The sequence below is a fragment of the Chelonia mydas genome, chromosome 10 (genome assembly GCF_015237465.2).
Source record: "Chelonia mydas isolate rCheMyd1 chromosome 10, rCheMyd1.pri.v2, whole genome shotgun sequence".
Taxonomy (NCBI): domain Eukaryota; kingdom Metazoa; phylum Chordata; order Testudines; family Cheloniidae; genus Chelonia; species Chelonia mydas.
In genome coordinates, this window is record NC_051250.2 from 17,365,944 (window position 1) to 17,384,555 (window position 18,612).

At 39.5% G+C, this 18,612-nt stretch overlaps 1 protein-coding gene across 7 annotated transcripts in view; it reads right to left on the minus strand.

The window, feature by feature from the left end:
- IQCK (IQ motif containing K) overlaps positions 1–18,612 on the minus strand; it is an 87,276-nt gene that overhangs the window by 23,220 nt on the left and 45,444 nt on the right. For 6 of the 7 annotated variants that reach the window (XM_027826780.3, XM_027826781.3, XM_043524500.1 and 3 more), the window contains one exon: positions 4,593–4,704. In XM_027826780.3, the coding sequence (XP_027682581.2) occupies positions 4,593–4,704 (112 nt within the window). Of the gene's footprint in view, positions 1–2,606; positions 2,929–4,592; positions 4,705–18,612 lie in introns of those variants that run through there. The other variant, XM_037911655.2, reaches the window with a different exon arrangement.

Sequence of the window (18,612 nt, forward strand, 5' to 3'; positions counted from 1 at the left end):
CATACTGTATGCATATAACTATGTATGTGTTAAAATAAATCTAGTGGAAAAAATCATTTGGTACCCTTTGATTGCCTTTTATTGGTAGTCTGCTCCAGTTCTGACTGCAGTTCTAGCAGGTGTTTAACGTACATTATCAGAATGTTTCACTACAAAAATATAATTACAATGTCATCTTGACTGTATCTTTTCAAAACTACCATGCAATGCGTGCACATATGTAGTTAAAAATAGGAAGCAATTCTATACATTCACACATTTTTAGAAAAACTAAGAAGCTCAATTACACACTTAATAGTCTTCCAAGTGTGGGGCAGGAGGAGGGGGGGGGGAGTTTAAGGAATCTAAGATATGGTTACATGAGGAACTCTTCAATATATGCAATCACTTTTTTTTATATTCAGCATCATTACAAAAATGGTAAAGGCATTAAGCCTGCAACAAATCCCATAGAGGAGGCCACATGGAGCCCAACTGAAATCAGTGGGGTTCTACCCAAGTGCAGAGGTCCAGCACATGGGAAAAGCCTGCATGATCACAGCCTGAATGCATAGTACACTATGGGCATTCTGCAAAGAAAATATAAGGAAAATAAACTGTGCAAAGTTGGAACCAAAGGGCTTATGACAATGATATTGTAACCACAATGGTCACAATGATAATCATTAAAAGAAAAGGAGTACTTGTGGCACCTTAGAGACTAACCAATTTATTTGAGCATAAGCTTTCGTGAGCTACAGCTCACTTCATCAGATGCATACTGTGGAAAATACAGAAGATGTTTTTATACACACAGACCATGAAAAAATGGGTGTTTATCACTACAAAAGGTTTTCTCTCCCCACACCCCACTCTCCTGCTGGTAATAGCTTATCTAAAGTGATCACTCTCCTTACAATGTGTATGATAACCAAGGTGGGCCATTTCCAGCACAAATCCAGGTTTTCTCCCCCCCCCCCCGCCAAAAAAACCCACTCTCCTGTTGGTAATAGCTTATCTAAATGGCCCACCTTGATTATCATACACATTGTAAGGAGAGTGATCACTTTAGATAAGCTATTACCAACAGGAGAGTGGGTTTTTGTGGAGGGGTGGGGGGAGAAAACCTGGATTTGTGCTGGAAATGGCCCATCTTGATTATAATACACATTGTAAGGAGAAAGAAAAGGAGTACTTGTGGCGCCTTAGAGACTAACCAAGTTATCTGAGCATAAGCTTTCGTGAGTTACAGCTCACTTCATCGGATGCATGCTGTGGAAAGTGTAGAAGATCTTATTACATACACACAAAAAGCATGAAAAAATACCTCCTCCCACCCCACTCTCCTGCTGGTAATAGCTTATCTAAAGTGACCACTCTCCTTACAATGTGTATGATAATCAAGATGGGCCATTTCCAGCACAAATCCAGGTTTTCTCAAACCCCCCCCCCCCCCCAAACTCACTCTCCTGCTGGTAATAGCTTATCCAAAATGACCACTCTCCTTACAACTACAATACCCACCTGCGGAAGTGAAGAAACAGAATGATAGAGCTAGAAGAATTCCCAGAAGTCACCTACTACAGGACAGGCCTAACAAAGAAAATAACAGAATGCCACTAGCCGTCACCTTCAGCCCCCAACTAAAACCCCTCCAACGCATTATTAAGGATTTACAACCTATCCTGAAGGATGACCCAACACTCTCACAAATCTTGGGAGACAGGCCAGTCCTTGCCTACAGACAGCCCCCCAACCTGAAGCAAATACTCACCAGCAACCACATACCACACAACAGAACCACTAACCCAGGAACCTATCCTTGCAACAAAGCCCGTTGCCAACTGTGCCCACATATCTATTCAGGGGACACCATCACAGGGCCTAATAATATCAGCCACACTATCAGAGGCTCGTTCACCTGCACATCCACTAATGTGATATATGCCATCATGTGTCAGCAATGCCCCTCTGCCATGTACATTGGTCAAACTGGATAGTCTCTACGTAAAAGAGTAAATGGACAGAAATCAGATGTCAAGAATTATAACATTCATAAACCAGTCGGAGAACACTTCAATCTCTCTGGTCACGCGATTACAGACATGAAAGTCGCTATTTTACAACAAAAAAACTTCAAATCCAGAATCCAGCGAGAAACTGCTGAATTGGAATTCATTTGCAAATTGGATACAATTAACTTAGGCTTGAATAGAGACTGGGAGTGGCTTAGTTATTATGCAAGGTAGCCTATTTCCCCTTGTTTTTTCCTAACACCCCCCCACCCCCAGACGTTCTTGTTAAACCCTGGATTTGTGCTGGAAATGGCCCACCTTGATTATCATACACAATGTAAGGAGAGTGGTCACTTTGGATAAGCTATTACCAGCAGGAGAGTGAGTTTGTGTGTGTGGGGGGGGGTGAGAAAACCTGGATTTGTGCTGGAAATGGCCCAACTTGATTATCATACACATTGTAAGGAGAGTGGTCACTTTAGATAAGCTATTACCAGCAGGAGAGTGGGGTGGGAGGAGGTATTTTTTCATGCTTTTTGTGTGTATGTAATAAGATCTTCTACACTTTCCACAGCATGCCTCCGATGAAGTGAGCTGTAACTCACGAAAGCTTATGCTCAAATAAATTGGTTAGTCTCTAAGGTGCCACAAGTACTCCTTTTCTTTTTGCGAATACAGACTAACACGGCTGTTACTCTGAAACCAATGATAATCATTAGTAATGGACATTTACAGCTGAGAATGGAGCTGGCCTTCTTAGAAGACAATGTTCTGAGGAACATTTTCCTCTCACAAGTATTCATCCTCAAGCTAAAGTTCCCAGGGAAGGATTTTAAGATACAAACAGGTGAACATCTCAGGGCACAGGTTGCAAGCACAAGGAAGAAAATGCAAGGAATTTTCATGCTGTCCATCTAGGGTAGTAAGCTCATGACTAAGGGACAAAAATTGGATGCAGAATAAACATCAGTGAAAAAATAATTGCAGCACATTAAATTAATGACCTGGCTGTTATAAATTCCACTCACAATTACAAAGCACAGATTACTTTATAATTAAACAACTTCATAAAATAGCATGTGTTGTATTATGGAAGACAGAACAGTTTTGGGATTAGCAATAGCTATAGAAGGTCTTTGACAATATCAGTTATTGTAGGAACTGCATGTGGTTAATCATTTACAGCAGAATCGAAGTTCTACGGGTAATAAAATTATTAAATGCTCTTTAAATTCAGATGGTTTTAAAATGTCATATCTAATGCAGGATACTGCTTGAGAATAACAAGCTTTTTATTTCGGAACTCATTATGTTTTCATATAAGCACATTAGTATGATAAACTCTACCTAATTAAAAAGAACAGTTAAATATAAAACAATTAAACTAACAACTTTTTTCCACATTATGAATTATGAAATGGTCAGACTATTCAAAAATTTCCATTTCAACATAGCTACCTGAATTTATCAGGGGAAACTTGCGTTCAGAATTTCTGGCTATTTCGTTCACGCCTTGTGTTAAAACGAACTCCATGTAAGCATGTTCCATGAATTGGAATGAGGAAAGTTAAATTAACCAACAAACTCAGGGCTCCCAACACATTTTTTCACTATCACTTGTCTACATGTCACTGCAGTCCAGATTACAGAGGTGTGAATTTAGAGTGCTCTAACATGTTGCACTTTAACTGCCTCATGTACACCCTGCTGGCATGAATGAAAAGGTACCTTGTTCACACTGATGTAGTCCTGCTTCAAACAGAACTATATTAATGCGAACTAGGTCTTTTTCAGTTCACGCCAGCAGGGTCGATATGGGATAGTCATAGCACAACACATTAGAGCGCTCTACAATGACGCTGTGTAGATGAATCCTAAATGAACAGTTCTAAAGTATCTATACTTTATACTAGATCACAGGGATCATGATCCAGCTAATCTCTCTCTAATTTCTATGAATGTGCTTGCACATATGAAGACAGATGGAGGGTAGACTTTGACCCTATCTGTAAAGTCCTGTCCACAGCGGGATCAAACAGTTGGTTATACAGTTAGCAGCAGCGGCATTCTAACATGATTTCCCTGGAAATTTTTTTCCCTGTTCTTGAGAACTGTGCCTGCCAATTCTACTACAAATAACTACACTGCACAAAGGGTAAAAATTGAATAACACCAATATAATGGTTCTCAGACAGAAAAGTCCTCAAGTTCAGGAAAACCAAGTTAGAACCCCGCTAGCAATATCAGTATTTAAATGTGGTGGTATCTAGTAGAGAAGTCTGAGCCCAGTGGGCCCTATGAGATACTGGGTCATATCCTCAGCTGGTGTAACTTGTCATAGCTTCATTGAAACCAGTGGAACTATGACAAGTTACACCAGCTGAAGATCTAGCCCAGTACTGTATTTTGCGTTAGCATTTCAAGTTACAAACACAACTAGGAATTCTGAAGGAGCAGTAAAGTACTTCAGTAAAACCTATGCCTTGCATGGATTGTCATTTGTGATCGGTGCATCATTGTGTAACATACATCTGAGTGCATATAAAATGTTTATCATTTAAATTACGAAGTCTTTAATCCCTGGTTTGGGCAACCTACCTTTGGTTTCCTGTTTAGTCCAGAACTCTTGCACTCTTTTAATAATGTTCTTGTCCTCTCTCAATTGCTTTTGCCATTGCCGCAGTTCTTGTACCTCAGTGTCACAGCGGACCTAGGAAAGGAAAAACAAGGTCTTGTAAAAAATGTACCTGTGTCCTCCCTAAATGCATTATCAATGTTTTACTATAACAAATCTATGTAACTAAAGTAGAATGAAACTTATAAATGGAAATCAGGAGTAACTACAAAAGTCAATGGAATTACACAGGTGTAGAGTAGGTCACAATGACATATAGTTTCAAGAAAAGCGGATAAGAAAGACTGACTTTCTGAAGCACAATTCTTTCCCTGGGCTGCTCATTATACAGGACCAGATGTAAAAGCACAATCTAGCCCCAAGGGCTTAAAAAATTCAGTCTATACAGAAGCAAAATCTACATAATTGACATACCCTGTTGAAAACATATGCCAGTTATGGCTAGCAGGGATTCCTCTGAATGCTATGTGATGGCAGATAGTTACATATTTCCTGAATTGTTTAAAAAATTAAGCACTGTACTTAAAAGCATTAAGGCCTTTACCAACCCACTGAGCAGCCATAATAGCGCAGGAGAGGAACATGAAGCAAAGAGCCATGCAGCAGGAAATTAATGCTAGCAAACCAATTCCCACCTACTAACGGTTGCAAATAGGCATGCAGACAACCCCAGTCCTACAATTTAAATAGACTTTTACAGAGAGGAATGCCATTAATCCATTATTTGGAGTAATTGAAATGCATTCATGACATCTATTCTTTGTCAATCATCCATATGAAGGGCCTGCTCCCATTGAAGATAATGACAACACTCCCAGGCCATGTCTACATTTAAACTTTTCTGAAATGCTCTAACCCTGGGTCTAGCAGTAGTGCCGCTCCCATTGGTCTGAACAACAGCTGGACCCACCTCAGTTTTTTACCATTGTCTCATCTTGACCTGCTGAAAGCATGTTTAGTGGTAAACATGCCTTCAGCTGATCTAGCCTAGCATTCCCCACTGTTCCTAGCACCAATGCTAGAGAAACTCTGGGAGAATTTCAGAAAATCCAAAGTATTAGATACAGCCCCACTTACTTCAATGGGAGCAGAAACTGTTTATCAGGATGGCCAATGACAATTAAGCAGATTCTCCTGTGTAGCTGAACCTATACCATGTGGTACCTGAATTATGATAATTATCAAAATGCATCTTTTGTTTTTTATTTATAAGCTCTAGGTACATAAAACTGCATTGTAATTTAGGGTCCTACAAAGATAATGGCTGTTAACAACAAATATTAACAAGCCTGGTTTCCCCTCTCAGTGGTGGTTTCCTCATGTTTCCAATGCACCCTCAGATTCAGTTCCTGGGAAGCCTCCTCACATTTAATTTTAGATAATATTGTAATTAATATTAACTTATGTGATGGTGGTCTGTTACATTTCAATCTTCTTCCTCTTTTATGACAGACTTTGAGAGCATGACTCTATCTCCATTAGTTTCAAAATTCTTAAGGGAGACCATGAATGTTATTTAGCAAAAGCATTCTTTCCACCAAAAATATATTTCCTGCACCTTGAAACCAAGAAAGCTACCTACAATAGCTGAAACCCTGGAGTAGTTTTTAATCCATTTCAGAGGAGGGCACTTGTTACATTGTAGACGGAGCAGTAATGCAACGCAAGGTTACAAAATGAATGAGAACAGAGAAGAATTTTACTCAGTGACCTGATATCATATATCTCGTACAATACTACATTATCTTTTCTCCAATAAACTAGCTCTGCATCGTTTGTTACACTTTAACATGTTTAATATGAACACTTGAAATCAGAAAAATAGTGTTAATGTTACTAGCCAAAATTGTATTTTCATGGTTACAAAAATCAAAACTCATTTCTATGAACCTCATCAGCTATTCCTCCCACAGGTAGGTTATACAGGACAAGTCCATGCACTGGATGTTTTCCTAGACTCACAAGAGATGTATGCATCTGATGAAGTGGTTGTAGCCCACAAAAACTTATGCCCAAATAAATTTGTTAGTCTCTAAGGTGCCACAAGGACTCCTCGTTATTTTTGCTGATACAGACTAACACAGCTACCACTCTGAAAAGAGGTGTATTGTGTCTCTCTGATGCTCTCACATATAAGTTCTACTAAATGAGTATCAATTAATTAGTTGCATGGAATCAATCTTCCTATGTGTACAATGGTTGGGGGGAAGGGCCTGCAGGAGGTTAAAGGAACAGGGCTTGTTCTATCCCAAAGAAATAACAGCACCTATTCCTTACTGAAAATTTGTTGAAAAAGTGAAGTGTGCGATTTATAACTGAACCTATGTCAAAATGTGTTTAGGTGAATGCCAAGGGTGCACTACTGATCTTTACATATTAAGGAGAAAGACAATGTTGCTAATGGAGAAAAATCCAACTATCGAGCAGGTCCTTACAGCTCCTAAGTGGGTGCACAGGAGGGGGGGAGTGCCCAAGAAGATCCCTTCCTTGTGTGCCTCCTGTAAGCGACTGTCAGAAGTGCAGGAACTACTCTCGCTGTTCGTCCCACTTGGCTCTGGAGTGAGACTGGCAAATGAGGTTGAAAAGGAGCAGGAGGACATTTTGCTGCATCACATCATCCTATGAAAGAGCGCGGCAACGGGGGCACTTTTCTGCAAGAATGCCTCTGAAATCATCTTGACATGGTGTCACTCAACATGGGCTAGTGCCTGAGAGGCAGAGTAAAGTCCATAGGGCCTAACTCTGCAATAACTTACACTTTGTGCTACCCCGCTGAAGGGGCACAGAATGTATGTTGGTGCAGAATTTGCCCCAAGGGGTAGCATATGGTGTAATTAAGTGCTGAATATGGTCAATAAAACTTAGAAAATAGTATTACTTGCTCTATAGCATTGCAGTTATCTCAGTTCTCATCACTTAGCAGCTATACAAGAGCTAATTTGCCATATGAGAGATGTCATGATTTATGAATGACTGTTGAGATTTCCAGTCTTTAGACTGATAGGATTTGGTCATCTTATGAAGAGGACACATTCAAATACCTAAGTAAAATGGAATATCTCACACATTTAAGAGTCAATTCCAAATACAGTATATCGACTTTTTAATAATTCAGCAAATTATTTTAATATATCTTTGGCAATACACCAGCAAATTAGTTCTGCTTTATAAACACAATATAATTCTAACCAGACAATAACCTGCAAAACAGCCAACAGGCAAATATGTTTGCAAGTAATCAAGGCATGGGGATGAATCCATGTCTTTGTCTCACTGAAGACCACTACGATGTGAAGTACTGAACAAGTCCAGTTTTGAAGTCAGAGTGCAGCTTTTCTTTTAAAAAACCCAAACCTTTTAGAGTGAATCCACATTTGCTGTAAATGCGCAAACATTCTATTGATTGCCTGGGTCACATTCATTTATTCTGAGCCTTTTGGTGCTGGCTCTATCTTGTGAAAAGGGACATCACTGATGACAGCAGAAGTATAAGAACACCTTGTCAGAGATAAAGGTAAATCATTTCTATTCTGATTTAATTCTAGTTTAAACAATCAGAATATATACATAATAAATAATGACATTTGATATTTACATAATGCCTTTGATCCCAAGGAAACACAAAACACTTTACAAATTATAGACATGATACTACAATCCTGCCTCATCTAATACTCTCAATACAGTAACTTTTTGGTCATCTCTACACATAACAACAATGAAATGCATTCAGGTCTGGGTTAGAAGCCAACTGGGGCACACCACACTGCATAATGGGGAGACATAAGACGATTTTTGATCAAAGACACTAAAGAAATATCTACTCATTAAAATATGTCCTGGGGTGAACAATGGCCAGGCAGTGTGGACAGGACCTGTTTTTCATGTCTCTTTCAGAAGACCAACATAAAACAAATTGTATAAAACTCAATTCTACATTAAAGGAATAATGGAATAGGTCTACCACCACTGGGTTTTGAATCTATGGTGCTACGGAATCTAAGTATGTTAAACCTAAGGCTTAAGCTACTAAGCCACTCTCAACTTTTATTTGAACAGCTGAGTTTAAATTTACAATATCACAGTAATTACACAGAAGAGATTGCTCTGCACTCTCTGATCAAGGTTCCAATATTGTTGGTGCCACAAATGATGTCACTTTTCAGAAAATCGTGGTCACCAGCTGGAGAGTCAGAAATGCCAATTTAAGCAAAAGCTGTTTCCAATACAATTCACACAGTTTATATTTTTATGAGAAGAGCTTTCATCCATGTACATTTGCAGAATGCTACGTCAAGCAAAACGTGCATAAGCTTTCTTTTTAAGGCCCAAGGCAAAGCCAAAAAATAAGTAGAGGAGTCAAGATCATTAACATTATTCTGTTAACAGTTTCCTCCTGTATGCCCTGCTCTCTGACTTCAGAGACCAATCTAATGCATGGTGCGTTATCAAATTTTTTTGAAATGCAGACAATATGCATTCAGCCAATCACTTCAGACCACTTACTTGGAAGGATACACAAGAATTCCAGTACATACATCCAGCATGACCTTCCTAGCTCTAATGAATCTATACTATGTATTATAAAATTATACATTGCTAAACATTTTGTGATTTTGTCTCTCATATAAGGCCCTGAGTGGTGATAAATTTAACTAATGTACACATTTGGCAGAGGTTAGGTTACTTAAACACCTCCCAGCAGTCACACTTGTCCCTGATGAAAATATCCTTACATACAAGCCTGTCATAACTGAAACACATTTTTAAATTAATCCTTTCTAACCTCCCAAAATAGATGTTAACAATTCAACCCAGGTTTGTGCCCAGGAAAATAAAGGGACAGGGCATTCTCTTATGAAAATATAGATTTACTGAATATAATTGTTTTTAGTACAAGTCTCAAAAAGAAATATTTTAAATAAATTTTCTGGGTTTGAGGATTCTAAGTACCTACTGCAATGCAAACTACATTTGTTAAGCAGTATGTCGAAGAACCACTCATTGCTCCCTCGTGTCTTCTTATTCATGAACTAAGCTTTATTTCACTTTTCATATGTATAATGCTTGCATCTCCTATGGCGTAAATAAGCTACCATGTTTGCTTGATCTTGCTTCATTGGTAAGAGCTTGATCTTGCAAGGTGAAGGGTGCCCTCTATTCCCACTGAAGTCAGCCCCACTCAGGATCAGGCTACAGGGTAGCAGCATACAAAGGTGTAGATCACTATATCTATCTTTTATGATGATTAATTATATATTTTAATTAACAATTTTGTATTTTATTTGGCTTCATTTTAACAAGCCACACAAGAAGTAGTAGAAAAATGGTAATAAAATGTTCATCGCTATATTTTGTGATATTACAGTTCTTAATACTTCGAATACTGTAGGTTTTCAAATGCTGTTTGATCTCACAGCTTCTTCTTTACCCATCTGTGATAAGGTTCAGACTTCTGGATTAGTTGCTGGCAGTATCTCAGATTCCCACTACTACTTCAACTCCCTTTGGAACCAGCCTTTAAACTTTCTCTCTCTGATCATGCTCTTCAGCACACAAAAGAAAATAAGAAGAAAGCAAGATTGGGGGAGAGAGAAGGGGGGGTTGTTTTGTTTTTTTGTTTCTCCCATCAGTTTGTGAATGTTTATCAAGAAGGTTAAACCAGAGAATATTAAAACCGTGGAATTCTTCTTTCAAAGAGGAAAATTGGGTCTTACCATTGTGCTGCGTGAGGCACAGTGCTCTTCCTTTTACTTTTGCTCATGGGGAGCATGTTCCAGTTGAGTACCATTAAGAACAGGATTCTCCAGCCAAAACTAGTGACTAAAACTCTGAGGATGCAGGATATCTGTGTCCAAGAATATTTCCATAAAAATGACACACCTCCTCCTAAAGTTAATCAACCCTGCTTCTGTAGGAGACTATCATCTCTTCTGTTTCAACACCCTCGTGGTCTTTGAGGCTCTTGCTGATATTTTCACCAGAAAGTGAAAGTATGTTACCGGGAAGAACTAGAGAGAAAAATGGGGCACTGTTGTTTTTCCTTTTGGACTTCAAGCCTCAGTATATCCATTTGAACAGGCCTTACTCCAAAACTTTTCTCCTAACACCAGAGCAACCAGAACTCGCCATCTTACCCCAGCCTAGTATTTCTCCTCTTGTGACTTTGGAAAATACATTAATTTATCACATCTAATAGCTCCTTTCATTCCCCACAAGAATGTTCCATATACTTACCAACATAATCCCTAAAGACGTGGGAAAGATAAAGACGCTTCCAGACACTCACATTTTGTACAGATCCTTTCAAAATGTAGGGAAAAGCTCAAAAAGAAAAAAGAGTGAGGCCCTAATTCCTTAGTTCTTCCACCCTGGATGTTTGACATGGATGACATTGACAATAAAATTCTCTTTCTTCCCATTTCTCTCTGACTCTCCTGTCTCTTCAAGGCCCATCTTCCTAGCATTGGACCAAAGATAAGATGAAGATAAATCTTACTCTTTTTTTCAGCCCTTTCTGGGCTTGATCCCACAGGGTGCTGAGTGCCCTCAATGTCCATTGACTTCAACAGGAGGGTGCTCAGAACCTACAAAAAGTTAAGCTTCCACTGACCTAGAGAGTGCTCAGCAGCTTGGTAGGTGGTGTGACATAGGGTGCCCAGGGTAGCCCTCAGTGGAAATGCCAAGGTCAGGGCAGGCTGCAAAAAGGAGAGCAGATACTCCCAAGACTGGTGGGTAACACTGAAGTTAAACTCCCAACAAGTCACAAACTGCTTCTGATCCCCACACTGGTTATCAAGCAGCGAAAAGAAAAGAAAAGAAAAGAAAAGAAAAGAAAAGAAAAGAAAAGAAAAGAATCACACAGCCAGTTGCATTCCAGTTCTCTGGCTCCCAATCAGCACCTAGGTCCAGTACAGTAAAAAGTTATTTTAGAACTCTGCGCACAATACAAAATGTTCTTCTCAACCGCAAAGGGCCAGCCACATTGCCAGGTCAATATTAGGCTGGATCTTACCCAAAATAGCACGCTTCCAGCCAATCCTTTAGTGTCTAAAACGAAAGGTTTATTATAAAGAAAAAAAGGAAGAACAAGGAGAGAGTTGTTAAATAATAAAGCAGTTACATTCACACAAAGACTTCAAAGTCCATATATCAGGTTCTTAGCAGTACTGGTGAGTTTGCTGGCTTGAAAGTCCCTCTGGAACACATCCACAGCTTCGATGAGTCATTGAGTCCTTTGTTCAGAGCTTCATTTGCAGAAAAGTTCCTCCAGAGGCAAGAGGACTGAAGACAAAATGGAGAAGATCCAGCTGCCTTTTATAGTCTTTTGCTATGCGGCCTGTGCTTCCTTTGTTCCAAACCAAAGCTGATAACAGAATATGACATGGAAGCTTTAGGCTTTGTCTATACTGGCAAGTGAAAGACAAAACTTTTGTCACTGAGGTGTTAAAAACACACACACACACACACAGAGACACACAAACTCCGAAGACAAAAGTTTTGTCGACAACAAGCGCTGGTCTTGGCGTTCTCCTGCCAACAACACTAACGCCACTCATTGGGGATGTTTTTTGTTGGCAGGAGAGCTCTCTCCTGCTGACAAACAGTGGCTACGCTGCGTGCATTTTAGCAGCATGCTCTGTCCATAGCCATACCAGATGCCTTGCTGACTAATAAGGTGTCTTCCCTGGCTCCTTTCAATGCGTTCATTGTACAGTTGATGACCCATGTAGGGCCATCAAAGAGGCTAGGCAGTGCTGATGCCAATCTGTCTGGGGATGTGACCCAGATTCACAGCACAAGTTTGAAATACAGATATACCCTACATATCTATAACTCATAATACAAAGGTGATGCAAACATATAAACAAGATCGTCATACTTGGCAAATTGTGACATTTTTGCAGATAGCTCACATGGCATATCTGCTATGATTCATTCCAATTTTATAATATTGGTATTAATAAATCAGTGGTCACCCATATTCCACACAGCATCACAGGAGGCACTCAGCAACTTTCAGGTTCAGACTCAAATGAGGGGCAACATAGATAACTAAGGTGCATGGAAATGGGGGAAGCTGGTGGGGCAAGAATCTGTGTGATGGCAAAGGGGCTCAGTGGAGGTGATCCTGGGGTTGGGGACAGGTCCCACAGGATTGTTCATAGGGAGGAATACCTATCTGCCTTATGGCACGAGAGTGCATGTGCTCATGCACGTGTGTGTGTGAAAGAAGGGGAAAGGGGGAAGAGAGAGACTATCCCCAGGAAGGAATCCACACACGGTTTTAGTTCAGGAGAGGATGATTTAAGCCAATGTATTTAAGCCTCAGATAAGACCAAATTTTACAGAAATTAAAATGGAAAGAGAAAGGAATTAAACTCTCTCAACTAATGTAAGTGAAATTGACATTTGCCAAGCAACTTTTTTCAACATATCTGAGGATGCTCTTTTGGAACATGATGGGTTTGCATAAGTTCACTAAGGGAAGATGAATATTGAAGGTAAAAGAAAGAATTCTTGTGCAAGAGCTACCATAGACCTTGGGTGTTCCTGCTTCTCTCCTAGATACAACTTCAAAATCATGAAACATTTTTGCCCTCTTCATGGAAGTGGGTGAGATTTTATCTTTACATGTGTGTAAAGCACCAAGTACAGATAAATGATAATAATGTTGTCCCTTTAGCCTGAGTGGTTAGCCAATATTTGGGGACTTGCAGGGTTTTTTCTGTTAGGAGGAGAAACTGATGATATGAATCAGGTACTTTCTTTAGTGCAATCCTGTTTATTTACAAAGAATGCACAAAGTCTTGTTTCCCTGAACAGCGTAGCAACAACCAACCCCAGAAAGTTTCTTTCCTTAGAAATGCCCAAACCTGCCTATCCAGTGATTTCTGTGCCCAAGAAGCTCTGTCTCTCTGCTTCCCCTCAGGATCATGCTCACAACTGCTTCTCTCACTTTCTTCTGGCTTTTTCTCCCTTTGACTCCCCAGCCTGCAAATCCAATACTTAGCCCCTGACTGTCAGTCAGGAAAACCCCTTTAAATCTACCTGGATTAGTTTTTGCTGAGGTCTCACCAGACAGCCCTTTGCCTTGGGTAGTAGCTTCTTTTGCTTCCCACTCACGGCACACAGCTTCACCTTCCATTTAGCCTGAAAGCAGGGTGTTTATAACAACCAGAACTGAGAGTGTCTTTGGATCAAAGACTCACTTGATGGAAGCCATTAACAACTTCCAATATAACAATCGCATTCTTCTGAAATTGGCTCAAGGTGGAGCTGAACACACTGGTTCCTTATGTCTTATTGCTAGCCTGTGCTTCAATGTTAAAATTCTGCTCTGCAGCTTTTGGTGCAAAGACTTTTTTTATCGGATGACACGTTGCTGTTGATCTGCCTGAGTTTTTCACGTTGTGTATATTCACTCAGGCATGGGTGATAAAAACAAGGGAAGCATCATGAATAGATTTGAAAAGCTCAGTTAATTTTACAAATGAGGTCATTTCACCCTCTACATCGATATATGCCTCAGTATGTTTGACAATGAATGTCCTGAAGAACAGTTGAAGAGGTACACAAAACATCTGTGTGAGGAAAATTTTTAAACAATATAACAGGGCTTGCTGTGGTTTCTTCCATCTGAGATGATGGAGCTTCAAAAATAAAGAAATACAAGGATTCAAATTTATATCCTCACATTCTGGAATGTTATTGTTACACACGAGCTATCTTTCATTTTATTAAATTTCTTAGTTATTTACTTCTTGAGAAATCAAACAGTGTGTCCAGAATATTCTCCCCTCTACGCTTCAATGTGTGTGGTGTGTGATTTCATGTCCTTGAAAATGTAAATTGAGAAGTCCAGTGGAAGTAATGACCTTCCTTTTTCACAGTGCACTGTATGATCTATTAGGGCACACCTTTGTATTTATAGTCAATATTACCAGAAGGTGTGCAGTGTAATAATAGGGTGTTTTAGAATTACAGATTGTATGAATTATATAATTAAGTTCAGTGAACAATGTCTATATGAAAAGTTTAAAATCACTACTTGATAAAACCTTTTTGTATCTTGTTGAAATAAAAAATGAGTTTTCCAAACAATGTTCTAAAAATATCCTGGGGTGGGAGGAAGCCTTTACAAAGAAACTGTTATGGACAGATTAAATCAATGCTGACTTATATATCAACTAGTTTTAAAAGTTCCTGCCTTTTGAAATTTTAGATTAACCATCTCCCATGATATTTTGTATCCATTTTCCTTGTAGAGGATGAGTGATTCTCATTTAAGTTTAACATTCTCTTTATTTACCAGCATACATAAAAATACATCACCCTAGATTTACTGTATTATAGCTTGTTATTAACAGCTAGCTCTGTGTTAGCTTGGAAGCTTGTCTCCCTCACCAACAGAAAAGTTCGACCAATAAAAGATATTACATTACCCATCTTGTCTCTTTAATTTCAGCTTATAACTCAAACAACAAAACTCTGCCCCCTGCACTCTACAAACAAACAAAAATATTTCACAGTTTGATAGTTAATCATTGCAATTGACTGTTCTTTAGGACTCTGCTTTTCTTTTCTAACAGATTTAAGTCTACAAACAATACTCTTTTAAATTAAATGTTTATGTAGAGGGCAAAGACATTGCCTTTCAGAACCTTTGCCCCCAAACACAAGGTATCTTAGCAACTTTGTGGTGTTAATCCAACATACAAATGGTATTGGATAATGATTGGCTTTGCAATATTTTACTGTGAGGATGCCTGCAGTGGTATTGTCAGTGCTAATTAATGTTACTGTGGGAATCAAAGTCAGATAGGTTAAAAAAGAAAATCAGGGAAAACAAATAAACACACAGCATAAAACATCACAGGACTCTATTAATCAAGAATAAATATTCAGAGCATGCTCCCATGCTCATATTCATACAAGATTCTTCACATACTGAAGTCTGTTTATAAGCTGCACAGAGAGTTTCTATATTCATTGTTATTTAGAAAACACACTATATTTACAGAAACAGAAGTCTAATTCCCTGTGCAGTGAAGCAAAGTAGGTTCAAAGTCTGGAGGTTATTCACACGTTCCAAAAAGAAACCTCACTCATGATAAATAAAATAATGTGTTATGTCATGGTTATATTGCTTTCTCATCCCTCATTTTATTTTTAAATTTAAATAAAGAAACTTCAGTATCACTTCCTTAAAGTACATTATCACATGGAATAGCTGTCAGGAGGAATGCTGGATGTAAACTGGAGTGACCTATGAAGCACTATCCAAAATATTTGGAAAATTCTACAGATTAATTTACATATTTGCTAACATTTGTGTTAATTCTTTTGACCAAAGTGGGCTGAACCTGTGATGCATTGATGAAGCTACAAATGACATAATAGGACATCTGGATTCCAGAGTCATTAGAGGTCTCTTCCCTATCCTGCCTGGCTGAGGTGCTTTACTTTGGGTCTAGCATAGTGTGCAGGTGGAAGAGGCCACTGATCGTGCCATGAGTATGAGGCCTTTTTTGCTGATCCATGAACCAATCTTGGTAGTTAGTCTGGAGGAAATTTTTCAGCTACTGAAAGGGCATCAAAACTCGTGGTGACAGACTAGCCCCACTGAAGTCAATGGGAGTTTTGCCTGCCATCATTGAAGTCAGTGGGAATTATAATGTGTTTTGGCAATGAATGAGGCAGGGGTCCTGTAGAAAAAATAGTATGCAATTAAAGATTGTAATGTAATACATATGTACAAAACGGTTGAACTAAGATTGCACAGACAACATTAATTCCGGCATTTCCTAACTTTTGAGAGCTTGATTTTACAACCTTAATAACAACCTTTTAACATAGTTTTTTTGTGTGTGATTTCCTAGGTTTTTTAAAAAACAAATTGAAAAAACAGAAATTCCATCATGTGGCATTATACTGACATCCACCTGGGTCATTAGCAAGGCTGGAGCCTTTAGATCCTTCATACTGACCTCTGCTACTTGAGCTAATGGAGTTAGTGATAGCAGATTGTCATCGTCAGTAGGGACCAGCAATAGAGGGGGATGGGACATTTTGCCAATCTATTTCACAAATACTTATTGATAATAGACAAATGGTGAGACTCAGAAAGCATGGGCTCCATTCCAGGCTCTGGAGAGGAGAGTGCTCTAGTAGGCATGGACTCTTCTGCCTATTCCCCCTTAAGTATGGCCAAGTCTGCCCCATTCCTTCCAACATGTGTCTGTCTCACTCCTGTCATTTTCTCACCTCTGGATCCTTATGCCAGTTCCATTCTCCTCACCCAGCTAGTCCCATTTTCCACTCCTCAGGCTTCTCACTCCATTTTCCATGTCCAGCAAGTCCTAGTCTGATCCCTCTGGACTCCCCATCCACATCTCACTCTCCCCCAGACTCCCAAGCCCAGCTTCATTGCCCAGACATTCACAGTTCTTTCCCAGACTCTCTCCAAGCTCCTTGCCCAGCTCATGTACGTTTCTGCCATCCCCCTCTGGCTCCTCATCTGATCCATCTCTCTCTCCTGCATCATAGCCTACAGCCACCCCACTGTCCAGCATATTCCCCAAGCCAACTGACTCCCAGTCCCAATCTCCTGGACCAGCCAGTCTCAGTCTCACCTACCCCAACTCCCAGTCCCAGTTTCCATATCTCCCTTCACTCCAGGCTCCTTGCCCTAGTCCACTCCCTCCCAGGCCCCACTGTAGGTCTAGCTCTTGTCCCCTCTGCTTTTGAATCAGGCAGCTTCCTCCTTCACGCTATCTGGCCCCAGCACGGGGGTCATTCAGAGCACAGGAAAGACAGGCTCCCTGTCTCAGGTCAGGTGCCTGGACCCAGACCTGACACAGCCTGCAGAGATGCAATTCCAGGTGCTGCTCAGTCCAGGGCTGGTACATGCCCTGTGCAGACAGAATCTTCAGGGACATTAGATGCTAAAATCTACAGAGTCTCTACTGATCATGTGCAAATTATGATTTTTCAAAGACTAAATTTGGCTTGGCCATATTTGGGCAGACTTTTATGAGGACAGCAAAGAGCACATTTTTGATACACAGGCCTCCACTCTGCCAAATTTCAAATGCTGCTTTAACGCATGGACATGCTAGAGTTTTTCAAAGAAAAGGTTCAAAGAATTTTTAACATTGACAAAACAATGTATGTTTCCCTAGCCTTGATCTTGGAAATGGCCAAACTGTTCGGAAGATTTTAGCCCAAATGGTAAAAGTTTAGCAAAGTCAGTAGCCACTGAAAAACCGATTCTTAAAGTGGGAACTATTGGGCATGCTACCAGTCCTGCCTATAAACACAATTAAATATTCTGCATATATATTCTCTCTGCCTCATTTTTTTCCATCATGAAATGGAGATCATGTTATTTAACCTTCTTTCTAAAGCACTTAAAGAGCAATGGCTTTGAAAAATTGGTATGTTAATTAAGAGTCTAACTAGCCAGGATAGTGTACCACTACTCCTCACAAGTCATGTCCCTCCTCCCAAACCTATGCTCTCTTCAATTTAAAGGAATAAACCAGTTATGTACTATTCATTGTTTGGTGTATTTAACTGTAACACTGTCAATCAACTTTCTATTTAAATACATTTTATATACATAAAAATTTACTAGTAGAGCTGGTGAACTACAGAAAAATATTCATCTTCTATTATTCAACAAATCATATGTAAGCCAACTATAGAGCAAACTCTGTTGAAAACTGTCAAATAAGAAATTCACCCAATACTACTTAATACACCCCTTATTGGTTTTACTTTCTTTTGCCCTTCCTGGCTTTGCTCTATGTTTGTTTCCTATAAGAGATCATGGTATATCTTTTCCTAAGTTGTCTTCAATGTCTGTTTCCACTTTTTCCTGTTCTCTTTCTCTCTTTCCTTACATTGTGCCCTCTACCTTTCCTAAATATATTCTGTCTCTTCCATATCTCATTTCTCTCTCCCACTCTTTATACTACA